Genomic DNA, 27,727 nt, shown 5'->3' on the forward strand with positions numbered 1-27,727 from the left:
ACAAACGAGCAGCCAACCAATACTTCATTTAAACCTATGAAATGCTATGCGATTACCGAGGAGTGATTTACTTCCAATTATGTAGTCACTTACGGAATAGGTGTGAGGTGGTAATGTATGTTTTGTGTATTTGAAGTGGAGAGTTCTATAAATGTTTATTAAGTTTACTTGTTCCGGGTCTGAGTTCAAGTCCTGGATGTCCTTGTTAATTTTCTGTCTCGTTGATCTATAAAATTGTTAGCTCTTCTTGTTACATTGATCCTTTTGCCATTATGTAATGTCCTTCTTTGCCTCTTTTGCTCTTTGTTGCTTTAAAGTCTACTTTATCAGAGGCGAGAATTGCATCTCCTGCTTTTTATTTATTTGTTTATTTTTACTCTCTGATTGGTTGATACATCTTCCTCCTTCTCTTTGTTTTGAGTCTTTGTGTATCCTTGCATGTGAGATGGGTCTGGATGCAGCATACCAATGGGTTTTGGCTTTTTATCCGATTAGAATATATATAACTTTAATACTGGCATTTGATGCTGGCTGGCTGTTTTGCCCATTAGTTAGTGTAAATTTTTCGTTGTGTTAATGTTCTTTTCTCTTTGATATATTTTTGGAAAGGCTGATATTCGTTGTTCCTTTATACGTATAGTGCTTCTTTCAGAATCTCTTGTAAAGCAGGCCTGGTGGTGGTGAACTCTCTAAGTACTTGTTTGTTCGCAAAAGATTTAATTTTTCCTTCAATTATAAAGCTTAGTTTGGCTGGATAGGAAATTCTGGGTTGAAAGTTCTTTTCTTTAAGGAGTTAAATATTGGTCCCCACTCTTTTCTGGCTTGTAGGGTTTCTGCTGAGAGATCTGCTGTAAATCTGATAGGTTTCCCCTTATGGGTAACCTGACCTTTCTCTCTGGCTGCCCTTAGTATTTTCTCCTTTATTTCAACCCTAATAAATCTGGCAATTATGTGCCTTGGGGTTGGTCTTCTTGAAGAATATCTTTGTGGTGTTCTCTGTATTACCTGGAGTTGAATATTACCCTGCCTTGCCAAGTTGGGAAAGTTTTCTTGAATGATATCCTGAAGAGTATTTTCCAACTTGGATTCATTCTCTTCATCACATTCAGGTACACCTATCAAACGTAAATTAGGTCTTTTCACATAGTCCCATATTTCCTGGAGACTTTGCTCATTCCTTTTTATCCTTTTTTCTCGAATCTTGTCTTCTCGTTTCATTTCACTGAGCTGGTCCTCGACTTCTGATGTCCTTTCTTCTGCTTAATCAATTCGACTGTTTAAACTTGTGCATGCTTTGCGAAGTTCTCGTGTTGTGTTTTTCAGCTCCATCAATTCACTTATATTCCTCTCTAAATTGTCCATTCTCGTTAACATTTCGTCAAACCTTTTTTCAAGGTTCTTAGTTTCTTTGCATTGGGTTAGAACGAGTTCTTTTAATTCACAGAAGTTTCTTATCACCCACGTTTTGAAACCTGCTTCTGTTATTGGAACACACTTGTAATCTATTAAGCCTTGTTCCGTTACTGATGAGGAATTGTGATCCCCTGTAGAGGGAGAGGCATTCTGATTTTGAGTATTCTCTGCCTTTTTACGCTGATTTCTTCCCTTCATTATATATTTATCCGTCTGTTTTCTTTGTAATTACTGACTTTCTAACTAGGTCTCTGAGCAGATGTCCAACTTGTTGATTCCCAGCACTGAAATCTGAGCAATCCACTGCGCAGGCCAAAATAGCAGTGTTAAGATTGATGGTGCTTTTCTGCCAGGGAATCTCCGGACTCTGCACCAAAAACTGGCATGCTAAGGCACCAGCAAAACCGCCACGCTGGCCACAAGAGTCGCCCTGGCGACACGTGGGGCTCCTCTCCTGGGAATCTCCTGGTCCATGAGCAACAAATATTCGTCTGAAAGTGTGGCGTCCTCTTGTTCTCTGTGCTTTCACTGGGAACTACGAGCCCGAGCTGCTAGTGATCAGCCATCTTGGATCTCTCTCCTTTTTTTTTTTTTTTTTTTTTTGAGACGGAGTTTCGTTCTTGTTACCCAGGCTGGAGGGCAATGGCGCGATCTCGGCTCACCACAACCTCCGCCTCCTGGGTTCAGGCAATTCTCCTGCCTCAGCCTCCTGAGTAGCTGGGATTACAGGCACGCGCCACCATGCCCAGCTAATTTTTTGTATTAGTAGAGACGGGGTTTCACCATGTTGATCAGGATGGTCTCGATCTCTTGACCTCGTGATCCACCCGCCTCGGCCTCCCAAAGTGCTGGGATTACAGGCGTGAGCCACCGCGCCCGGCAGCCTGTAATTTTCTATTTGTACAATGCTTTGATTTTGATATCAGGGTTACACTGATGTCATAAAATGAACTGGAACTTATTCCCTTTATCCTTTATTTTCTGAAAGACTTTGTATAAGATTGGTGTTATTCATTCCTTACATACTTGACACCATTCATCAGTGAAATTATTTGCATCTGGAGTTTCTTTGTGGGATGGTTCTTAATTATGAATTCAATTTATTAATAGGTATGGAGTATTTTCCATTTCTTGTGTTAAGATAAAATGTGTTTTTCAAAAATTTCATCCATTCCATCTAAGTTGATGAATTTATTAGCATAAGGTTGTTCCTACTATCCTCCTATTATTCTTTTTAACATCTGTAGGGTGTGTCCTGATATATCATTTTTTATTCCTGATACTGGCTATTATGCTTTCTTTGTATCTTATAAGCCTTCCTAGATTTTATCAACTTTACTATTAATCTTTTCAAATAATCAACTTCTGGCTTTGCTATTATTTTCTTACTGTGTCTCTGAAACAGTAAAGTAATTGGAATTGATGAAATAAATCTTGTTTCTACTTCTTTGGATTTAATTTACTCAATTTTTTCTATATTCGTAAGATGGAAACTTAGAACACTGATTTTAGGTGGGGCACCGTGGATCATGCCTCTAATACCAGCACTTTGGGAGGCCAAGGCAGGCCGATCACTTGATTTAGGAGTTTGAGACCGGCCAACATGATGAAACTTCATTTTTACTAAAAAATACAAGAATTAGCCAGCTGAGGCAGAAGGATCACCTGCTCCCCAGGGGTCAGAGGTTGCAGTGAGCAGAGATCCAACCACTACACTCCAGCCTGGGTGACAGAGCAATACCGTCTCAAACAAAACAAAACAAAACACTGATCTTAAACTGTGTGTGTGTGTGTGTGTGTGTGTGTGTGTGTGTGTGTGTGTGTGTGGTGGTGGTGAGGGGGTGGGCAGAAGAGACAGGTCTCACTCTGTTGCCCAGGCTGGAGTGCAGTGGCACAATCATGTCTCTCTGCAGCCTTTACTTCATGGGCTTAAGCAATCTACCCACCTCAGCCTCTCAAGTAGCTGGGCTACAGGCAAATGCCACCATGCCCAGCTATTTTTTTTCTATTTTATTTATTTATTTATTTTTGTAGAGATGGGGTCTCACTAGGTTGGTCTCAAACTCCTGGGCTCAAGTAATCCACCCACCTCAGCCTCCCAAAGTACTGGGATTACAGATGTGAGCCACCACATTTAGCCTTTCTTTTCTAATATAGCATTTACAACTATACCTTTCTATTAAGCACAATTCTAGCAGCACCTCACAATTTTTGGTATGTTTTATTTCATTAAAATTCAATTAAAAATATTTTCTAATTTCCCTTATGATTTTCTTGACCTATAGGTTATTTAGAAGTATTCTTTAATTTCTAAATACCCAGAGATTTAAAAGATATTATTTACTTCTATTTTGTTCAAACTACTGTTAATATGCTGAGATCCTTTTTTGGCAAGGATGGAAGTTGAATTTGAACTAAGTTAAACTGTAAGATTTTAATCTTTTGAAATGCATTTGGACTTATTTTATGTCACAGTGTATGGCTGATCCGTGTGAAAATTCTGCAGTTCTCGGGTGTAGTTGTCATTCTATTGTTCTTAAGTGTAGTGTTCTATAAATGTTAATTAGGTCAAGTTGGTTCATAGCATTGTTCAGATCTACTGAGAGAATAATGTTAAAATATGTAATTATCATTATGAATATTTCTACTTCTCCCATCAGTTCTGTCATTTTTTGATGCTTACACATTGAAGTTCTTTTGATTCTTATATCTTGAGGCATACACTTTGTGATTTCATGTCTCCCTCTTGAATTGACCCTTTATCATTTTTAAATGTCCCTATTTATCTCTGGGAATACTTCTTATCTTGAAGGCTGCTTTGTCTGATAATGATACTCATACAGATTTCTTATGCTTCCCATTGCATAGTGTATTTTTCCATTCTTTTATTTTCAAATATTGTGTTTTTACATTTAAAATATATTTCTTGTAACAGGCAACGTATATTTGGTTTTTACTTTTTCCTAGCCTGATAAACTCTGCCTGTTAATTGGGGACCTTTACCATATTGTCTTTGATAGTTTCTCTCATCTGTTTTTGTTTCTCTGTTCATCTTCTGCCTTCTTTTGTGTTAACTAAATATTTTTAGTACTCTATTTTGCTCTCTCGATTGGCTTTTCATGTGTGCCTTTTTGTATTTTGTGCATGTGTGGTTGCTCTAAGGGTTACAATATGCATCCTGAAATTATCATAGTCTACTAAAAATAAATATTGTACCACTTTACACTTCACAATGTAATAATCTCATAATAATTCTATTTACCACCACTACTTCATCCTTTGCCCTACTGTTGTCACATATTTTATTTCTGTGTACATTATAAGCCCTGCTTGACAATCATGGTTTTGTTTTTTGTTTTAAACGGTCATTTGTCTTTTAAGAAAATTAACAGAAGAGCTGGGTGCAGTGGCTCATGCCTATAATCCTAGCACTTTGGGAGGCCAAGGCAGGAGGATCACTTGAGGCCAGGAGTTTGAGATCAACCTGGCCAACATGGTAAAACCCTGTCTCTACTGAAAATACAAAAAAATTAGCCAGGCATAGCGGTGAGCATCTGTAATCCCAGCTACTCAGGAGGATGAGGCAGGAGAATTGCTTGAACCTGGTAGACAGAGGTTGCAGTGAGCCAAGATCACATCACTCAGCTCCAACAAAAAAGCCATTCCATTGTCTTCTGGCCTACATTGTTTATGATGAGAAGTCAACCACAATTCATATAATTGAGGGGTATTTTTTTCTGGATATAGAATTCTGAGTTGACAGTAATTTTCTTTCAGTGCTTTAAATATGTCTTTCCAAGTCAGGCACAGTGGCTCACACCTGTAATACCAGCACTTTGGGAAGCTGAGATAGGAGGATCACTTGAGCCCAGGAGTTCAAGACCAGCCTGGGCAACATAGTGAGACCCTGTCTCTACAATAAATAAAAAAATTAGCTGGGCTTGGTGATACATGCCTGTGGTCCCAGCTACTTGGGAGGCTGAGGCAGGAGGATCACTTGAGCCCAGGAGGTCAAGGCTGCAGTGAGCTGTAAGCATGCCATTGCACTCCAGCCTGGGTGACAGAGTGGGACTACAACAACAACAACAACAAAGCCATTCCATTGTCTTCTGGCCTACATTGTTTATGATGAGAAGTCAACTACAATTCATATAATTGTTCTCCTGTATGCAATGTGTCATTTTTCTTTGGCTACTTCCAAGGTTTTGGTTTTATCTTTGGTTTTCAGTAGTTTGACTCTGACAGACATAGATACGGTTTTATTTATATTTACCCTGCTTGGGCTCACTGAGTTTCTGATAGTCATATGTTTTCCACCAAGTTTAGGAAACTTTTGACCACTATTACTTTATTTTTCCTCCTCTTTTTCTTTCTCATATTCCAACTATACACATGTTCCAGATACATAAATAATATATTTCATAGGTCTCTAAGGCCCTCTCTTTTACTTTTATTTTTTTCATGGAGACTCAGTAACAGGGTGCCTGTTTTTTCTTTTTCTTTTCTCTTTTTTCTGAGACATGGTCTCACTCTGTCACCCAGACTGCAGTGCAGTGGCGCAGTCACAGCTCACAGAATCCTTGATCTCCTGGGTTCAAGCGATCCTTCCACTTCAGCCTCCTGCGTAGTGGGACCACAGGCGCACAACCACCACACCCGGCTAATTTTTTAATTTTTTGTAGAGACAAGGTTGCCTTATGTTGCCCAGGTTAGTCTCAAACTTCTGGGCTCAAGTGATCCTCCCATCTCGGCCTCTTGAAGTGCTGGGATTATAGTCATGAGCTACCACGCCCAGCCAGGTTCTCTTTTTACAAGAAAAACAAAGCAAAACAAAACAAAACAAACTTGTTTCTCTCTGTTCTCCAGATTGAATAATTTCCATGGATCCATATTCACATTCAGCTGTTAGGCCTAGCCAACGAAATGTTTAATTTCTGATACTGAATTTTTCTACTGTTTCCATTTCTCTGCTTAGATTCTCCATCTATGCATCCATTAAAATGATATTTCCTTTAGGTCCATAAATATATTTATAACAGCTGCTTTAAAGACATTGCCTGCTAATTCCAACATCTGGGTTATCTCCCTGGTACTATTATGCTCTCCTTTGGATCTACGTCTCTGAGCTATGATCAAGAAATTGTCCCTAGGCAGAGAGCAAGGGTAAATGTGTGATTCACACTGAGTGTTTTACTTCCCTCAGGAATCATTGTTCTATGCTGTCCATTGTCTAATACCTCAAAACATTAGTGTCATGTATTATGTTCAAGCTTACAGCTGTTTACAGTGGGAAGGAAAGTCCAGTGTAGATTTCTGCATCATGGTCAGAATATAAATCCCCTAAATTAAGGTCTTTAAGAGTTATATATAAAGTATGCTGCATTTTGTTTATTTATTTTATAGACAGGTTCTCACTCTGTTGCCCAGGCTAGAATGCAGTGGTAAAAATCATAGCTCACTGTAGTCTTGAACCCCTGGGCTTAAGGGATCTTCCAGCCTCAGCCTCCCGAGTAGCTGGGACTACAGGTGCATGCCACCATGCCTGGCTAATCTTTGTTGTTGTTGCTGTTGTTTTATAGCAATGGAGTCTTGCTATGTTGTCCAGGCTGGTCTCAAACTCCTAGGCTCAAGCGATCCTTCTGCCTCAGCCTTCCAAAGTGCTAGGATTACAGCCATGAGCCATCATGCCTGGCCTGTGTGCTATATTTTAAAATTCATTGCAGAAATGTGCTATTTTTAAAACCCTATAGTAAAGGCTTTTGTAAAGGACAGGACCTTTTATAATGTAAATATCAGCCCTCAATGAAAGCATTGGACTAGAAGAAATCTGAGGCCCCTTCCGGTACAATTCATGAGAAAAAGATTTACCAGAAACAACGTAGAAGTTACTTTAGAATAAAGCAAGTTATATCTTGCACTGGAGGAGCTGAGGAAAGAGAATACCTCCTTCTAGCTTTGGTTGCTTAAACAGCCATAGGATCTCGTTCCCTGCTGACACTGCCTAGCATGAATAGATGAGCTGGGTTCAAGCAGATTCCCTCCTTAAGAATTTGAATGAGGACTACAGGGAAAACCAGTAGTCGGATTAAGATATTGATGGAAATGTTTGTGAGAGACGTCAGAACAGCCATGATGAGATGGAAACATACTAAAATTATGAGGGAGCAGAGACCATGGAAAATCTGGCCAGTTGGGAAATAAGAATAAGACTGAAACATAGTTAAGAGTAATAGAGAGGCCATGAGAGATATGGAAAAAGGAGTTGGTCCCTATACCTGTTTCATAATCAATTGCTTTCCAATTTCAATTCTAGGGTATCTATGTATTTATAATAACCATCTGTAACTCCCCACATATATGCCGTCCCCCTTCTCTCATCCTCCTTATCTGAGGTAACTTGAGTGAGCCTCTGTTCCTTGCAACTTAAAGACCTTAACTTAAAGCAATGTGCCTTAGAGTTTGCCAGGTCTGTAAAGGGCAGGAACAGTAGAGAAGACTTGGGCATATCATGCAGAGGAAACAAAATAATTAACAAAGACACAGAGGCACGGAAGCAGATGCCTCTCCAAGGATCAGCAGATTATTTTATCTATATATACACCAATTTGTTCTCAAACAAGAGTTGAGGCTCAATACCTGACACATTGACACAATAAGTAAATGAGCAAATGGATGTAATGTAAGAATAAACATAGAAAAATAAGCTTAAATATTAGGGGTAGGGTCATACATAATTAATAGGATTAGGCTGCTTTGACTAGGATGAAGGAGACATGAATTGCTTCTTCTGCAGGCTAAGAAAGAAAAGATAGTGTTCAGGGTAGTGCAGTACATACCTTCCATCACTCATTTATTCACTCATCAGCTAATTCATTCAGTCATTATTCATTCATCTAGCATTTATTAAACATCTACTATGTGTCAAGTCCTCGGATGACAGCTAAAGAAGAACCAAGATTGAGTTAGTTCTCACACCCAGGGTTCTCAATCTAGGAGGTGAGATAAATGGAGGACATAAATTCACCAGGCAAACCAGAATCTAGTGACTCAGTGAGTAGGACAAAGTGTTGTGAGACTCAAACCAGTGAAGCTAAAGTTACAACAGCTGTGTCCTTTGCTTGCTTCTTGCATACAACTCTGTCAGTGCTCAGTGACTGCAAAGATTGAACACTTCATACAAATTCCTAACTGGCAGAAAACAATGTGGCTTGCTCACAGCTGGAGCCAGAGAGTCAACATTACTCCTTAGCATTAACTTGCAGGCTGCAAAGCCTAGCAATGAGCACAAGAGCCCTCTGCCATTATTATTTGAGTACCTGGCATGTACCAAGTACTAACAATATGCTAGGCCCCCTAGTACACAGGGGAGGAAAACAAGTTCTGGCCTCAAATGCTTACAGCTGTTTTATAATCTGATAATTATGCATGACAAACCTCAGACCATAACTCTGAAAATAGCATGACTATAATCATAACAAAATGGAACTGCCATTGGCAAAATTTGTTTTCTAGTTATCACTTCCAGAAGGAACTCCATAACACTACTAGGGGAAAAGAAGAAAAAACTCTCTCAGCTTTCTGCTGCTAAACCTCAAAATGATCATCAACTGCATCCATCCTTTCTCCTCTCCTGTTACAAAGTGTGCTTCCTCCTGTCCACAGCATCATCTCCTCAGAGACTTAGCTCCAGTCATTATTTAACCTTTCTCCTTTATCTTCAACTTCTCTCTCCATTCAGGATCCTTCCCCTCAGCATTTAATATATTCAAGTCTTTCATCTTTGCCTACATAGTCCTTACTGCCTTCTGAGCTCAATTCAGTTTAGCTTTTCCCTCTGAAATTGTCCTTTCCAAGGTCCTCAATAACTTCTACGTTATTAAATCTAATGGTTATATCTTAGTGCTTATCTTCATTGACACATTAGCAACATGCAACTTGGCTTACCATACAGTTTCACTAGAAACACATTCTTCCTTTGGCTTCTGAGATATTATTTTTCCTTGTTGTCTTCTTACTTCTCTGATTACTCCTTCTTTTTCTCCATGTTGGACTCTTCTTCCTCTATCCAGACCTTAAATACTGGTGGTCCCCTGCAGAAGTCTTCCCTAATTCCCCCAGAATCAGAACGCAGATCCCCTACTACATGCTTCCATAGACCCCTGTGCTACTTCCCCAACCAGAGTTGATCATTCATTCAACATTCATCAAGAGCTTTTGACGTCATGGCCACTGTTTTAGGAGCTGAGAATACAGATATAAGCCAAAACATCCACAGGCCCTGCTCTCAAGGAGCTCACAATCTAATGGGAGAGACATATAATACTCAAATAATTACACAAATTAAGTGAATAATTACAAACTGTGATGCATGCTATGGAAGAAAGGAACACAGAGCAATGAGACTCTATATAACAGAGGACACTTACCCTATCTTCCATAACAGGGCAGGGGGCATTGGGGCAGGTTGTGGGGATTGATTTGGGGGCTGAAATCTTAAGAGAAGGTACATGTGTGGCCGGGCATGGTGGCTCACGCCTGTAATCCCAGCACTTTGAGAAGCTGAGGCAGGCAGATCATGAGGTCAAGAGATTGAGACCATCCAGACCAACATGGTAAAACCCCATCTCTACTAAAAAATACAAAACATTAGCTGGGTGTGGTGGCCCGCACCTCTAGTCCCAGCTACTCAAGAGGCTGAGGCAAGAGAATTACTTGAACCTGGGAGGCAGAGGTTGCAGTGGGCCGAGATTGCGCCACTGCACTCCAGCCTACTGCCTGGTGACAGAGTGAGACTCTGTCTCAAAAAAAAAAAAAAAAAAAGAATAGGTACATGTGTGTGAGGGAGGGTGTGAAGAGCATTCCAGAAAGAGGGAGGCAGCACATAGAACTAAGGTACAGCAATAACGGGAGAAGAGCGGTGGTACAAATTAAGGTATAGAGACCCAGGTAGGCCTCAGGCCCATTCAGGTCTTTGGAGGGATTATCTAAAAATCTGGTCCCTATCCTGAAAGCAATGGGAAGTCACTAAGTGTTCTAAGTGGGGAATGACATAATCAGATTGACAGTTTGAAAAGAAAAAAGATCACTTTTGATGCAGTGTAGAGAATGGATTGAAAAGGGACTGAGTGAATGTGGGGAAGACTAGTTACAAGGCTTTGTACTAGTTACAAGACTAGTTACAAGGTGAGATGATTGTAGGCTGGGCTAGGGAGGTGGCAGTGTATATGAAAAAAAGTAGTTTAATGTGAGAGCTATTTAAGAGGTAAGGGGGTAAAAGATCATATCTAGGGCTTGAGGAATATATGTATAAGAATGACACTGAGATCACAGGAATGAAGCGATCTTACTTTGGACATACAGAAATACATCATCCTGTCTTTACAACTATGGATACCAGGCCCCATCACCAGGCTCAAAATCTCTGAATCATACAAGACTCTTGGCCTTATACCCAACCCTGCCCACTCACTCCTACCCTAGTCACTCCTAATCTAGATCAATATTTCTAAAAGTATTGCACAATAGGAGCCTCTTGAGAGACCACAAAATGATCCAAAATAGAAGTAGTTTCTTTGGCTTTTACAGGAAAATGATGTAAAATTCCAGACTCTGATTTTTTTTATGGTAACCAACTGAGTTATAAAGGGGTACTAAAATTTGTTAGTCATAAACTAAAATTAGCTTTTAACTGGAGTTCACAGAAGACTCTAATTCGGTTTTCTACTAAGAAGTCTGGCTGCCAGGCAATGTTTGGCAACGCTGCAAAGCTCCTCCTGTACATGTATACATGCAGCCAGTTGGCATTCTCACAATTTTCAGGAAGGACATTTTGCTATTTGGGCATTACCAGTGATGTTTTGAGCTGGTCATGGTTTATGGTGCCTGACGTTCATGCATTTTAATTACAAATTATGATTCATGAAGCTCCATAATGACCAATTTAATATGCCATGGGTTATTTGATTAACTCTATGGGGTAATGGAATGTACCTCTCTGACCTTATCTCCTGCCACTTTTCCTACTCCTTTTCTTGCTGACCCAGAACATGTGTAGCAGGCGCCCATCTCAGGGACTTTATACTTGCTATGCCATCTATATGGAATGTTTCCCCCATCCCCACCCCTTCACCCCACACCCCACCCCCAGATATTGCATAGCTAACTCTTTCATTTCCTTCAGGTCTTTGCTCATATGTCACCTCTGTGACACTTTCCCTGACCCTTCTATTTAAATGATAATCTTCTGATTCCCTGAACTTCTTAGTCTACTTCTTCTATTTAGTTTTCTTCTTGGGGTCTACCACCATCTGATATACCATATATTTTACATATTTATTTATTGACCCTTTACCACCAACTAAAAAATAAGCTCCATGAGAGCAGGGATTTTTGTTTGTTTTGTTTCTTGGTATATCACCAATACCCAGAACAGTACCTAATACAGAGTGGGTATGATAAATAATTACTGCATGAATATTTACACATCAATATTTTTTATCTCTTAGTCTCCAACACCCAGCTCTTAAGGCATGGATACGTGTGGTTCAAATTTGAATCATTCATAGCCCTACTGCAGATACGATCATGCACCTGGAAAAACATGCTTACACAGTTACATCTCCTTGTTATAATAATCCTCCACTAGTCTCCCCATCCCAAGTTCACCCCTTCCTATCCTTCAAACACATTCAGATAAAAATGTCCAAAGAGCAACTTGGGATATTCAGAATTCATATTGAACTTATTTTCTCTGAATTTAATATAGTCCAGGTATGGTGCTAGGTAGAGGGGAATCATCAATGAACAAGACAGACATGATCCTTACCATAACAGAGTTTATAGTCTAGTGGGGATAGCACCCTACCTTGCCTCCAGAAAGAGGACTTAATCATTTGTAGAAGAATATGAAGGCCAAGCTTAGACCTGAAGTATGAATAGGATATGAAGGAAAGATTTGGGGCAGAGTGGGGTAGAGCAGGTACTAGCAGACAGAAAAGATTTCAAAAGCTTAGAGGAGAAAAAGTGTGAATATCACTTTCCAGGAGGTGAGGGCAGTTCAGTTTGCTAGGATTGTGGAATTTTCACAGAGAAATGGTGAGGTTTGAAGTAGGATGGGTAGCAAAGGCAAGACCATGCAGGGTGGCAAAGGCCATACCAAGCAAACTGGACTTTTGGGACTTTATCCTGAGAGTAACAGGGAACTGCTAAAAGGTATGATTAGTGGAGCGACATGAACAAATGGAATTTAATCTCCCCTCATTCTCTAACAAACCCAATCCTGATCTTCCCTCACCCATGGCATCCCAGTCCTACCTACCTCCTCCCTGAAGCCTTTCTGTTGCTCTAACCTGCAGGTCTCTCTCCCCTTCATCCCCAAGGATCTCATCCTCCCTTATCTTTGTATGCCTGTGTTCTGTCTCCCTCACCAAACTGATTCCCAGAAGACAGGGACAACTTCTCAAACATCTCTAGGACATCCCACACCTGATTAGCACTGACTCAAATTGGTCTTCACTGAGGCAAGAAAATGGGTGAATACAACCTAGCAAAACCCGACCTTTCCTCACACCCCACATACCAATATTTACTCTGAACTAAAACAACACTTCCCTCCAGGGGGCAGTGCCAGTTGACCCAGGTTTTTCTGGCTTTATGTCTACTCTTACCTCTCTCTGCTGTCAACGTAACTAGTCCCTAATGTCTCCCTAACAGGCTAGAGAAACCTATCCCAAGCTTGTTCACACTGCAAGTTGCTAGAAAAGACAAATCAAATCTGCAATGACAGAAAGCAGATCTATGGTTACCTAGGCAGGCCAGGGGTGGGGAACAGGAGGTGGGATGAGGCACAGGAAACTTCTTGGGATAAAGTATCCTATATCTTGAGTGTGGTGGTGGTTCACACCTGTGTAAATTTGTTAAAACTTGTCAACACGTACAACTAAAATGGTACGTTCTATTATATATGAACCAGACCTCAATACTGTTTATATTAAAAGCAAACTGCTGGGGTGCAGTGGCTGATGCCTGTAATTCCAGCACTTCGGGAGGCATAGCAGGGTTGGACCACCTGAGGTCAGGAGTTCAAGACCAGCCTGACCAATATGGTGAAACCCCATCTCTACTAAAAACACAAAAATTAGCCAGGCATGGTGGTGCATGCCTGTAATCCTAGCTACTTAGGAGGCTGAGGCAGGAGAATCACTTGAACCCGGGAGGTGGAGGTTGCAGTGAGCCGAGATTGCACCATTGCACTCCAGCCTGGATGACAAGAGCGAAACTCCATCTCAAAAGTAAAAAACGCAAAAATAGAAAATAAATAAAAGTAAACTGCCTGTAAATATAGGGTCAGGAGGCTCAAACACAGTACATGTACTTCAACATAAAGCCCAATCCAACATAAAATTAGGGCATGGTCATACAGGAATAGCAGCTTCCCCAAGGCTGCAGAGACCTAAGGAAGTCAGGTCCATCTGCTACAGAAGACCAGGTGAAAGAAGCAGGGGAGCAAAGGCTAATATGAAGGCTAGACCAAAATATGCAAACTGATAAATAGCGTGGCCACAGATTGACTCTCTACACCTCAATATTCCTAGGCTTGAAATAAATAAATAGAAGTCTTGCTTTCCAGAGATAGAAACTGTACATTAGCCGAGTGGTAATTCATAAAGGGTTTGGAAAAAGTTGTTCCTGAAGGACTGAGTGGCTTCACCACAGAAGGCTCTTTAGGAAACTGGGACTAGCTTGCCTTCTGTGGTGATGCTGAGGAAGAAAGCAGAACTCTGCTCAGTGGGTTAAGGGGTGTATGACTCGGGTTTCCTGTGAGAAGGGATGACATCTGTCCAGGTGGTAATCAGAGCATAATGTTCACATAGCTGAATGAATCACAGGAATGGACCAGGGGCTCTCAGGGAAGAGAGACATATGAGGCTCTAGAAATAGTTGGGGGTGAGTTTTGGATTGTGCAGTGTGGGGGTGGGGACAGTGATGAGAAAGGGCCTCTCTCCTCTTCCTTTTTGCCTGCCCTCTCTCTCCTGATAACCCTCTCAGCACAGAAAATAAAATCAGACTCCTGCATATAACCTGTCCTGTGTCCTGTTTAGTTCTCTTGCACACCCTCTGTGGACTCCCAAACGGCAAGGCCTGTGTTCCCACCTAGCCCAGAGCTAGGCACTCAGTAAAGGGTTGGATAAAGAATGCCTTTGAGGCTGGGCACAGTGGATCATGCCTGTTATCCCAGCACTTTGGGAGGTCAAGGTAGGAGGATCACTTGAGTTCAGGAGTTTGAGATGGGCCTGGGCAATATGGGGAAATCCTGTCTTTACCAAAAATACAAAATTTAGCTGGGTGTGGTGCCCTACGCCTGTGGTCCCAGCTACTGGGGAGGCTGAAGTGGGAGAATCGCTTGAATCTGGGAGGCAGAGGTTACAGAGAGCTGAGATGGCGCCACTGCACTCCAGCCTGGTCTATAGGGCAAAGACTCTGTCTTAAAAAAAAGAAAAGAAAAGAAAAAAATTCCTTTGGGACAAGAATGTGAGGACAAGGAGGAAGGAACTCGCTCGTGGTAAGGGGAATGGGGGAGTTAAGGCGGATAGACTGGTCAGAATGAGTCCATGGGGTAAAGTGGAGTGAAGGGATGGGGATGGTTAAGAAAAGTAGGAGAGAGGTAAGAAACGGTGAGTTTCGTGACTACTTATACAGTTACACAGTATGAGCGAGAAGACCAGGATTAGTGGTAAAGAGCAGGACAGAGTCAGAGGTCAGTGGGAGCACATGCCAGAGGTCACGGGGCGGGGGTCGGGGGGGTGAGAAGGCTAGGGGTCAACAGACAAAAGATCAAGGATCAGTAGGAGAGGTATGATTAGTAGTCACTAGCAACGACGAAGGTCAGAGGTCATCAGGGGAGGCAAAGTGTGCTGAGTTACCTGCTTACGAGGCTGTTTATGGGGAGTCTTGGTAGAAGCAGGAAACATCTCAATCCCTGGAGAGCTTACAAAACGCTCCCTCGCCTGAAGACAAAAAGTTTGTCCGTCTCCTTGACCACACACAAGAAATCTGGACTCTCTTCCACTTCAACAACCAGTCGCAAGGGTTCTTTAGGACAGCCGTCGTTGTGGGTCTCCTCGTCCTTGCAGGATAAAATCCAACTCCCTGACGCGGTTACCCAGCAACCATCCGGCAGCCAAGGCGCAGGCGCCTCTGAAGACCCCAGCCGGCCCGGAGAGGAGGCGGGGTTGGGCGCGCGGCGAGCCAGTCTCCACTAAGCCCCGCCCCTCAGGAATTGCGCACCTTCGGAACTCCCGTATGTGGGCGGGGCTGGAGTCCCCAGACACCGCCTCCTCATGAATAATGCAAGTTCCGGGCGGTGTCCCGGACCCGGAAGTGGAGTTGCCGAGTAACCGCAGTGGCTGAGCTGCTGACAGGAGGCGGTGGCGGAGTAGGAGGCGAGGCAAGACCTGCAGCTCGGCCCCGGCCGCAGCCGCTGTAGTGCTAGGCAAGCCCACGGAGTCACGCCGGCGTCAGCCAGCCTGCGAACCTCTCGCCCCCGCCCACCCCTGCATCCGCCCTGCCCCTGCCCTCCCGACTGGTCCAGGGCGGCCTAGTCTGCACCACCCGCCGGGCTCCTGGGGCCGCCGCCCCGCGCGGTCCCGTCGGCATCCCCGGCCGCGCCCGGCCCCTGGTCTGCTCGCCCGCCGGCACCATGATGGAGGAGATCGACCGGTTCCAGGTGCCCACCGCACACTCGGAGATGCAGCCGCTGGTGAGGGGGCGGGCGGCGGGCAGGCCAGGGCCGGGAGGGGGCGTCGCTTGAGGGTGAAGGAGGCAATCAGGCCTCGGGGACTGTGCGGAGGGGCGCCTTCGGATGGGGCAAAGAGATCCCTGAAAACGTATTGCCGGGGGAGGGGAACTTGCAGGATGAGAAAACCGTGGGAGAATATGCTGGGTGAGAGAAAAGGGACTTGTAAGGGCGGAGGGCACCGTCGGTGGAGGCAAAGCACCGTCGGATGGAACGGAGGGGTCACAATGGTGCACAATGCTAGTGGAGGCCCATAGCGGGGGCTGGCGAGGGAGCTGTCATGGGGCACCGCCGGCGGCAGGCCCAGGGGGCTGGGATGGGCGATGGGGAGGCGTTTAGTTCTACAGGCCTGTGATGCTAAAGGCGGGGGAGCCGTCAGGCTAAGAGAGATTGGGAATCAGCTTTTAGAAGAGGAGGGGCCTGCCCGCCTGTCCGCTGGATATATGGATAAGAACCCTGGGCCGGGGTGAGGGACCAGTGGGGGAAGGTGGTTCGTGCAGAACCTGGGAATTCCGTTTTTTTCCTTTGGGGAACTCAGGCAGTCCAGGCTGGGGGCATCTAAACGGGGAAGGAGAGTACGCGCGACGAGATGGGGAATCGGGGTGCAGATGTGAGCGCTCGGGAACCAACGGGAGAGGAAGCGGGGCCGCGCTGGAGCTGTCTGTGCCCACTGGTTGGGAAGAGCCCCCATTATCTTAGGCCTACGTGCCTGAAGTCCTTGCTGGGCGCGGATCCTGCCGCCTGTCCGCGGTCCCGGAGTCAGGGAGGAATGATGTCATCGCTGCCGGCGCGGAGGGAATGGAAGGGGGAGGGCAACTCGGGTGCACGGAGGCTAGGCCTAAGGGAGACCATGCTTGCTGGTCTCCTGGGGGCTACCTGACCTCTCTTGTCTGCCTGGCAACCGGGTGGGAGACGTGGAGGCCTAGCCAGCCCGTATAGTGAGTAGGGTAGAGAGGGAATGTCTAGGCTGTGTTTGCTTTATCCCCTTGGAGCCTGAGCTGGAATTGGAAGGAGGCAAGGTGGGTTAGGAACCCAAAAGTGTGGATGACCTATTTCTCTGAGTTGTGCTGGCTGGAGCAGAGCTGAGCTTGCCAAGTTCTGAAGCTCTAGGCTCCCTAAGTCTTCTGCTTCTGTGTTAGGGAGAGTTGCCAGAAACAGGTCTACCGTTGGGCCTACAACCCGCTGGCTGACAGATGTGCTTTGTAACTTCCTGGTCGAGTAACCTACCCATTATGACAGCCAAGATGGGCTTTGGCAGGGACCCATCACCACCTCTCTGTCACACCTTTTGGAGGATGGTAGAGACAATCATTAGTGGCCACTTAGCAGGAGACAAGTGGTTTTTTCCTCCTTTCGTGACTACTTATACAGTTCTAAAAGCAAAAACAAAGAAGTTTTACAGAAGTATACAATATTAAACTGGAGAGAGGAGTTGCAGGACTTTTTCCTAGCCTAATGCCATCATAGGATTATTTGGGAGCCGGAAAATCCTGGAGAGAAGTCCATCCCCTGAACGTAAAAAATGACTTTGGGCTGGCTGAAGAGAATTTTCCTTTCTGAGTTCTCTTTCTAGGTAACCTGTCTTGTCATACTAGATAGCCCTTCCAGTTCTAAGCATCTAAACAAGAATCAAAACAAAGGGTGGATGAAGGAAGAGGTGGTTCAAGTGTATCAGGAGAAGGAAGCAATGAGTTGGCTCTTATCTCCCATCTGGGGTTCCCAAGAAGGGAGGAAATAGCTGTTCAAGGAAAGGGGAGAAGAAATAGAGCCACCAGGCTCTCTCAGTTGTCCTTCATGCTTCTGTTATTGCCTAAAATTCTGAATAGTGGTTTGGCTGGGTAGAGGACTCTTGAGCTGCTTCCAGTCTGTGTGGCCCTGGAGTTAAAGTATGTGTGGCAAGGAGGCACTTAGAAAAGCTCTGACTGCCTTCAGATCCTTTTAAGTGCTAAAGTCACCCTTGTCTGCAGGATACTTTTTTTTTTTTTGAGACGGGGGTCTCTCTGTCACCCAGGCCAGAGTGCAGTGGCACAATCTTGGCTCACTGCAACCTCCACCTCCCAGATTAAAGCGATTCTCCTACCTCAGCCTCCCGAGTAGCTGGGATTACAGGCGCCTGCCACCACGCGTGGCTAATTTTTGTATTTTTATTAGAGATGGGGTTTCACCATGTTGGCCAGGCTAGTCTTGAATGCCTGACCGCAAGTGGTCCACCAACCTCAGCCTCCCAAAATGCTGGTATTACAGGGGTGAGCCACCACGCCCAGCCTGAGTATACTTTATTAAAGTTGAATGTGAGCCTTATGGAAAGAGCAATATAATCATCCCTCATTTGAGGGTCATAGACATTGCCCTGATTCCTAACCCTTTCTAAAGACTATCACAGAGACCTGATATTATTGATTCAGCAATAGATTTATCAAATAATTATTGAGTATCTGCTCTGTCCCAAATATTAAACTAGTTATTAGGGATAGAGTGGTTAGCAACACAGACACAGATGTGGCCCTGCCCTTGAGCCCACAGTTTATCAAAGTTTGTTTCTTTTGCTTACTTTCTTAGTGTGATCCCCCCTGAAGGCAGAGTAGGGGCTGCCTCCTTAAGCCCCAAGGGAGCCAGGCAATGCTGGTGTCAGCATCATTGCCCCTTTCTGGACCAAGCTGTACAGATAGACGCTTGTCACATGGATGCCATCATCAAATAACTCTCCCCAGCCCATAGTGATGGGAAGAATCCAGAGGCCATTCCCTACTTGAAAAGATAAACTCTAGGGGGAGCACATCTTTATTTTTTAAATTATTTACTTAAAAGAGAAACTCAAGCTTGAAAAGAAGTCCTGGAGGAGTTGCAGAGAAGGCAGCTAGCAGATCTGGGTGTTTCCAAGGTGCTAATTTAAGCATTAGATCTCAGCTAGTGGGAGGAAGAGGAGGAGATCCCTGCCCTGTTATTGCTGCTGCTGTTATCACAGCTGCATGGAGCCTCCTGTCTCTAGTGGGAGTTTGCCTGAAAGGAGTGGCTTCCCTCCTTTCCCCATCACACCAATTATTTAATTGGCCTTGCTGCAACTCAGCAGCTGAACTAGGCCTGAATATATCCCTGAGAAGTCCCCAGGGTCTCTTCCTGTCTCCTTATGAAAGGAGTGAGAGCTCCTCTTAGAGACCTATCCATTGGACTCCATTCCTTCTATATCTGTCTCTCAGACAATCCTGAGTGTTTCTGAGCATAGATTCTCCCAAAGAAACTGTGAGGGATAGGCACAGTTTGTGTGTCAGCTCGGTGTTTGAGCCATACACCTCACTGATCTAGAGAAGCTCCTAGCAGCCCAAGGCTCTCTGTTGATCAGTTGGGTTGAGTTTGGTATATTGTTTGTATGAGCAACAGGGATAGGTCTCTGGACCTATTGTCTGTCTGCTCAGCTTGTTGGTGCAGATGCACAGTCTATGTCTTCTCTTCAGCTGCAATTGGAGAGGAAGAGATTTGTTGTAAGAAGAACAAATGGAGCTTTTAAGCACTTAATTGTGTCAGGCAATACCCTGCCTCCTGTGTTCTGAGGGACTAAAGAGACTTAAAGAATGGGAAATGGCACCAGACAGGGTCTCTGTACAGTTGAAAGACATGTTACTCTAGCCTCACTGAAACTAGGTTATCTGTTAACTCATTTGTTTAGTTCACGAGCATCTACTCAGATCAAGTACCTTAAGGATACAGAGACAGTAAGATCTTTCCCATAGGTGGCCAAAAGAAGGATGGGCTCAGATGGCTACAGGAAGGTTTTTAGATGTATGTCAAAAAGAGTAGAGATCAATGGAGTGTCATGAGAAAGAGTGACAGCCTCCTTTGGGAGAGGGTGAGGAATGCTGAGGTTCTAACCCCTTGACTACATGAACTTGGGAAGGAGTTTCAGACTCCTACTGCTTCCTGACACTCAGGGATGGATGGGGATGGTCAGGATGGGACAATGGGTAGGCCATAGCGGCTCCTGAAAGTGGCAGAGAGAACATTATAAAGATAGTAAGTAGCCACTGTGGAAAATTTTATGTTCTGGACACCTTAAGTTGCCTCTTGTAGTCAGACGACTTTTCAATTTAAGGGTGAATTCTCCTAGTGGGTCCATGTGGCTCATGACCCAGCAGTATTTCTCAGGCTCCTGGGGAGAGGCTTCTTTCCTGTCCTATATTACAAACTGAGGATCAGGTCTGTTCAAGCCTGAAGCTCCTTACTACTCATCTCCTCATCAAACAAACACCAAGTAAGAATGTAGTCTCTGCTAGATATTGTTCTGGGCTCAATAACAGAATTTTGCTCCAGGGAGATGCACACTCTAGAACTCAGATTGAGGCACTACAGAATAGTGAGTACTGCAAGAGAAGAACCAAGCCCAGGAGCACCAAAAGAAAGCAGGAAGGGCCCTCATCAAGTGGTCACGGAAGGCCTCAGAGAGGAGACATTGCTGGACTGGCCCTAGGAAGAGTACTAGAAGCTTGGCAGACTGACAAAATGAGGCTAAGCCAAGAAAGGGCATAGAAGAAGAAACAAAAGAGTGCATTTGGAATGAATTAAGGGAATAACATGATCAAACTTGAATTTAGGTTATTACTCCAGTGGTGGATGAGAGATTGGAGAAGATGAGATTGGAGGTTGCTAGGAGATGATGAAGGCCTGCAGAGCAGAGAAACACAATGGGACAGATACACAGATACTAATACAGTGGAATAGGCAGGATATGCTGTCTGTTGGGAGGTGGAGTGGAGAGGTAGAGAGTTAAGGATGACTCTCAGGTTTGTGTCATGGACACCTGGATGGAGGAAGAGATCATCACTACCTCAGGAAACTCAGGACCCCATTACCTTTTGGTCTCAGAGATTTCTTACATCAGAGAAGGCTGCTGTTTTCCTTTGCTCTACTGCTGAAGCCACATTCTTGGGGTTATGAGGAACCTAGAAGTTCTAGAAAATCAAAGGTCAGACTGGCACTGGTCCCCCACTCCACCTCAAAAGGGCTGCTAAGAAATACGCTCACCTGCCAATGGATACTTCTCCCCTACAATCTGCTTTGATGAATGCAAGGGAATTGGTGATGGCAACAAGGAGCCATAGTGGGTTTTGTTGTTATTTTCTTTCCAGTAGCACTTGGATGAAGAAAAAATAAAATCCTTTGTTGTCTGAGTGCTTTATGTTGCAGTGTCTGGCCTTGCCTTTTACCATCATTCTAGTCAAATCTATGAGGGTTTTTTTTCTTTTTTTTTTTCTGACTGATTGAGCTGGGCTCTTTCACTAATTCCTTCTGGAATGGATATTTGTATTACTACATCACCTGCAAGAGTCAAAGTGGAAAAGGACACATACTTTCCTTTTCTGAGACCAGCCCAAGCTGCAGTTGGGTAGAAGCAGAGCCCAAGCTGCTTCTTCCAGGCAAGGTGTGCCAAAGGAGCCGACTTCTGGGGTGAGATCACTCAGGAGTTACTTGGCTTCTCAGAGGTCCCAAATGTGGCCTCTGCAGGCAGGTGCTTCTGTGGTACCTGGGGTTCAGGCTGAGTCATTCCAAGCCCCAGCTGCCTGCTGCCCTTGACTGCCTAAAGCCCAGAGTGAGCAGAAATGGAAAACAGGCTTCTTCATTCAAACCTGATTAGTCTCAAGGACCCTCTCCCCTCCTTAAAAAGGTAGGTGGAGCCTTGTGTCTGGAAAGGGAATATGGGAAATTTAGCTTCTTGGGCTTAGCCGCTTTGTTCCTTCCTACAGACCTGGGAGAACTGGTTCAGAGAGCTCCAAAGCGTGTGGGAAGGCAGGAGAATTGGGCTAAGGCAGATAACCAGAGGTGCTGGTTGAAGGAAGCTAGAGGTGTGGCTCAGGGTCCCAAGTCATTGTTTCTTAAGGAGGCTCTGGTGGGAATCTGGCTTTCTGAGCAGGAGAAAGGAAGGAAGGAAGGAGGGGAAAAGCTCTGAATTTGACTCTGCTCTGGAGTTCAGAAATTGGCACATGACTCACAGGCCTCACTATGGGACAGCCAAATGAACTTCTGGCTGCAGTGAGGGACTGTGGATTAGGGAAGTTATTTAGGAAAGAGGCCTATAGGGTCTGCCCTGGGAGAGAGGGTGGACACAGGCTCGCAGGAGTTTCCTCCAAGGCTTTACATTCTCAGGAGGGAGTTCAAGCAAATTTGTACTTGTATTTGTTATCATTGTTATTCAGAGATAGCAAATTGAGGATCAGATGGTTGTGGTTATTGAAGGTCAATTTTAAGTTTCTGTGATGGTGGTGAGGGATGTGAGTGTGTGTGAAAGTAAGAGGGGACATACAGTTATGAATGGTGTTTACTGAATGACTGTTCAAGTCCTAAGTCTAAACATATGACAAGAGGCCACACCTAGGCAGAAACAAGCTCAGTGATTGTGGCTCCTTGCCTGCTTTTGCTAATTTGGCCACCAGATTTTTGGCTGTTATAAGCAGAGTACATCCCATCTATCTATCAAGAACAATACCTGAAGGAACATTTTAAGATTTATTGAATTAACTGCATGCAAACTGTGGAGTGAGAACCATATATATTTCTCTATGTAGTTAACTTAAACATAATTATGTACAAGCTAAACGTTATGTGACATGGTAAAAGTCCCATAAAACTGCATACCTCAACCATACCTCAGCTTTCTGTTGAAACTGCTCTCTGTAACCCCTAATGTGACAGGCAGGCAGTCCAAACCCACGCCATCTTGGCCCCTGCGCCTTGTAATAAGTAGTTAAGGTCTGTAATTTTCACCCTACCCAGACAATGTGTAAACTAATCTTGACTTTTGTGAACCACTTAAGTAACAATCAGAATGTCAAAAGTCCCCTAGCCCTCAGAATGTCCGGAGCCCCTCACCCTCATCTCCGCCCAGGAGGTGATTTACAGAATCCACTAGCCCTCAGAATGTCTGAAGCCCCTCACCCCCACCCCCGCCCCTCACCCTCACCTGTGATGTGGTTTTACAGGTATAAAAGGTCTTGACACCCTCCTTTCGGGGCCACGGGTTGGAGAGACGCAAGTCCTCCATGGCTACCGGCAATAAAGACCCTGCAATTTGGCATACTTTTGTCTTGGTGTTGACTTTCTATGCTTGCTCCACTACAACAATTATAGTCCTCCGATCTTTTTTTTTTTTTTTTTTTTTGACAGGGTCTCTGTCACCCAGCCTTGAGTGCAGTAGCTTAATCTTGGCTCACTGCAACCTCTGCCTCCCAGGCTCAGGTGATCCTCCTACCTCAGCCTCCTGAGTAACTGGGACTACATGCATGTGCCACCATGCCCAGCTAATTTTTTGTAGAGACAGGTTTCGCCATGTTGCCCAGACTGGTCTCAAACTCCTTAGCTCAGGTGATCTATTCACTCTGGCCTCCCAAAGTGCTGAGATTACAGGTGTGAGCCACTGCACCCAGCCTAGTTTCCATATTAATTTCCCATTTTATCCTTATGAAGGAATTGGTGAAGCCCTTGGCCACCCATGGTTTAGACCAGCATTTCCTATAGTATTAGGAATATTGATCCTTTGGGGTGCTTCATGGGGGAAAAAGCCTCCATAAAAAATTTCTTTGGGAAAGACTATATGCTCCATCCCATCACAATGCCCACTGACATTTTAAAGGCTCTGAGATGTCCTGCAGTAAAGGAACCTTTTCTACTTTAACTCAATGTTTCCCAAGCTTATCTAACCATAGAACCTTTTTTCAGGTTACATCTGTTAACATCTTTTAGAACCAATGTGTTTCATGAAAAATACTCTTTGGATACAGAAGAAGCAGGATTAAGACTTAAATTTTTATATTAAAAAAAAAGAAAAGAAAAATACTCTTTGGAAAGCTTTAGCTTAAAAATTAGTATCTGTGGTGACCCAGTCTAGATTTATAGTCTTTCTAGATCTTTCAAGCATCTTTTATTACACACACCATTTTGCCCTACGCTAGTGTCTAACGGAAAGTTGCTGATTTTTCAGGGTCTGAACTTGCTGCTATCAGTAGGAAGCTCTTGGTGAACTTTGGTTAGGGTGCAGAGGCAAATACCAAGTGCCTTTTCTCATAATATTTCTAAGGGAGTTTTATTTCCCTTATGTCCCTCTACCAAATGCTAGTTTGATGCTTATTTTTTTGGACAGCTTTATTGAGATATAATTTACATATTGTATATTTTAGCCATTTAGTACTTTACTTTTTTTTTGTTTTGAGACACAGTCTCACTCTGTCTCCTGCACCCTTGACCTCCCCAAGCTCAGTGATCCTGTCACCTTAGCCTCCCAAATAGCTGAGACTACAGGTGTGTGCTACCATCCCCAGCTAATTTTTGTATTTTTTGGTAGAGATGGGGTTTCGCCATGTTGCCCAGGCTGGTCTCAAACTCCTGGGCTCAAGAGATCCCCCTGCCACATCCTCCCAAAGTGCTGGAATTACAGGTGTGAGCCACTGTGCCCAGCGAGTACTTAACTTATTTTATTTTATTTTATTTTATTTTATTATTATTATTTTTTTTTTTGAGACAGAGTCTAGCTCTGTCACCAGGCTGGAGTACAATGGCGGGACCTGGCTCACTGCAACTTCCATTTTCTGGTTTCAAGCAATTCTCCTCAGCCTACTGAGTAGCTGGGAGTACAGGCATGCACCATCACACCCGGCTAATTTTTTTGTATTTTTAGTAGAGACGGGGTTTCACCATGTTGGCCAGGATGGTCTCAATCTCTTAACCTCGTGATCTGCCCGTCTCCGCCTCCCAAAGTGCTGGGATTACAGGTGAGTACTTTACTTTTAAACCTGGTGTGGCTATCCCATGGCTGAGTTCTTTTTTTATCTATAGTTTTTGGGGAACAGGTGGTTTTTGGTTACGTAGATAATTTCTTTGGTGGTAATTTCTGAGATTTTGGTGCACCTGTCACCCAAGCAGTGTACAATGTATCCAATGTGTAGTCTTTTATCCCTCACCCACCTCCCATCCTTCCCCCATGAGTCCCCAAAGTCCATTATATCATTCTTATGCCTTTGTGTCCTCATAGCTTAGCTCCCACTGTGGCTTAGTTCTATTTCTTATTTTTATCTTGGGTTGTGCTTTGTGCTTTTATGTTCTGCCAAGCAGTAGAGAAGATAAAGATAATGCAAATCTTTTATCAGGAAGAATCCTGTCTCAATTGAGATTTAAGATGAAAAGTGGATTCCCAGATTAGGGGATGTTTCAATACTTACTCTGCAGTATCAGTAAATGTTCCCACTGTTCACACCACTCAAGAGACATTCCTGCATAATTATTTTACCCCCTCCTACTCCACAGGCTACATAAAGCATGGATGATAAACAGGCATTACCCTTCATACCAATGCCACTTGATCAGTATTTACTGCGTGGAGCATTGTGTTTAGATGGATTCTAAGGCAGAGTCCTGGTTCCATATGAAAGAGTGACATGGTTTGGTTGATTTTCCATGTCTGCTGTGGTCTTCAGAAGGCGAAACAGCAGTTCTAGTATTCTACTTGCCATCCCAGCAGCCCTAAATCATCATAGTTATCCTGGGCAAAGAACACAGGAAAGGGGAACTCTTGGGGATATTAGCCAGCCGAGCAATCTGTTTCACTGAGGGGCTGAAGTCTTAAGATATGGCTCCTTAAGAAATGAATAAAGGGGCCAGGTGCAGTGGCTAATGCCTGTAATCCCAGTGCTTAGAGAGTCTAAGGTGGGAGGATTGCTTAAGGCAATGAATTTAAGACCAGCCTGAGCAACATAGTGAGACCCTGTCTCTACAAAAAATTAAAAAATAGCTAGGTATGGTGATGCATGCCTGTAGTTCTAGCCATTGGGGAGGCTGAGGTGGGAGAATGGCTTGAGCCCAAGAGTTCGAGGCTGCAATGAGCTATGATTGCACCATTACACTCTAGACTGGGCAACAAAGCAAAACCCTGTCTAAAAAGAAAAAAAGAATGAAGAAACTGTTTTTTCTACTTGGTTTTCGGCATTGGTTTCTGAAATATTGAATTAATATAAAGTTTAAATCCTTTTGAAATAAATAGGCCAGGTGAGAGGGAGTAACCTTGACTCTGCTGAGCAGATAAGAGAGGGAAAGAAGCAGATTCAGGAAAAGATCTCATAAATTTCATATGAGTGGTTGACCACACTTAATATGAAATTATAAGCCCTTGACCAAAGGAGAAAGAAGGAATAGGTTACAAGAAGAGACCTATAAGCCAGAAGTTACTAGTGAGGAAAGGCCCTATTATAGGTTATACAGCCTTAGCACTCTTTTGTTTACCCAGGCTAAATAGGCCTGTTTTTTCCTTTTACCATTTCCCAGGACACTGGCTTCCAAATTCCCAGTCATCCTAGCTGGTTTAGTGGCTACTTTTATGTTTCTCACCCCTGAAACTGAACACAGAGCTCTCCATGTGATCTGCACAGCACAGATTATTGTGGGACTGCCACTACCTAACATATTGATATTGTACTTCTATTATTGTCAGTTGAGCTTCCATGATCATATTTAATAGCCATACCTGTTGTTATATTGAACTCAGGACATATCTGAAACAGAGTAGCCCTTTGCCTTAGCAGTGTAAAATCAAGGCAAGAACCTGGACTCAACATCTTGAGCTAAGTTTACTGCCAATACATGTAAGAGTCCACTGAGGATAGTGAGATGATGGTTCCACATTTATTAGAAACTATACCACACATGTGTAATGTGACTCTTAGAAAGGTAGCTGGCTAAATTCAGAAAGACAGAATTTCAATAGGAATCTAGGGAGGCTGTGTGATTGGAGAAGGTAGGGACCTTTAAAGAGAGCTAGTCCTTGAGTGGACAGAAAGCTTAATACAAGTCCACTATATAACAAAGCTAATGTGCTGTTGGGCTACATTAATAGAAGCATGGAATTCAGTTCCTAGGAGGTAATCATCCCACTCTGCCTTATTCTGTACTGGTCAGCACCATTTGAAGTCCTGCATTCTGTACTGATACCATCATTCAAGAGATTGGGTGACTAGAATAATGAAAGGAGTCAAAACTATGTCATGTGAGAATAGTTGGAAGAACTGGGCTGTTTGGCTTGTGAATAAGTGGTCTCAGAGAAGCATTTTAAGGTTTTCAAATACCTAAAGGACTGGGATTAGGAAAGAAAAGGAGGATAGACTTCATTGTAGCTTCACAGGGAGGAACCAGAGCTATGGTGGGAGTGTGAACATGTTCTTATCTCACATTCTCTATGGTAGCAGTCTTAAACTGGGCCAGAGGCCAGGGCACCAAGAAGACACATTGCTCTGTGCAAATGCCCTACTCTTTCCAAAGTAGGAGCTAGGAATAATATCCTACCAGTAAACATGGCTGTGTTATGTGTGTGTACTATAAACAGTCCAAAAATCCACTGTGGAACTTAGCACAAGCAGTGCTTTTCTAGTTTTCTGTGAATAGGTGTTTGCTAATCTTTCCTATATATCAAGATCTGTCACAAAAACACCATCTTCTTCATGCATCCCTTTCTTTCCTTCAGTGAGATGTGAGCTCTCCATTTACCTGTCC

At 43.8% G+C, this 27,727-nt stretch overlaps 2 protein-coding genes across 5 annotated transcripts in view; one reads left to right on the forward strand and one right to left on the reverse strand.

Moving 5' to 3' along the window:
* The window catches only part of DNAI1 (dynein axonemal intermediate chain 1), a 64,236-nt gene extending 48,689 nt beyond the window's left edge, over positions 1-15,547 (reverse strand). Inside the window, exon 1 of the mRNA XM_012463240.2 lies at positions 15,336-15,547. Within this exon, the coding sequence (XP_012318663.2) occupies positions 15,336-15,383 (48 nt within the window). The 5' untranslated portion in view covers positions 15,384-15,547. The remainder of the gene's footprint in view (positions 1-15,335) is intronic.
* A 256-nt stretch (positions 15,548-15,803) lies between these two features.
* The window catches only part of FAM219A (family with sequence similarity 219 member A), a 59,326-nt gene continuing 47,402 nt past the window's right edge, over positions 15,804-27,727 (forward strand). For all 4 annotated transcript variants that reach the window (XM_012463227.2, XM_012463228.2, XM_012463230.2 and 1 more), the window contains exon 1: positions 15,804-16,171. In XM_012463227.2, coding sequence (XP_012318650.1) covers positions 16,112-16,171 — 60 coding nt within the window. In that variant the 5' untranslated portion in view covers positions 15,804-16,111. The remainder of the gene's footprint in view (positions 16,172-27,727) is intronic.

This window comes from Aotus nancymaae, unplaced genomic scaffold, assembly GCF_030222135.1.
Source record: "Aotus nancymaae isolate 86718 unplaced genomic scaffold, 86718_ANA_hifiasm-v0.15.2.pri h1tg000003l, whole genome shotgun sequence".
NCBI classification, from domain to species: domain Eukaryota; kingdom Metazoa; phylum Chordata; class Mammalia; order Primates; family Aotidae; genus Aotus; species Aotus nancymaae.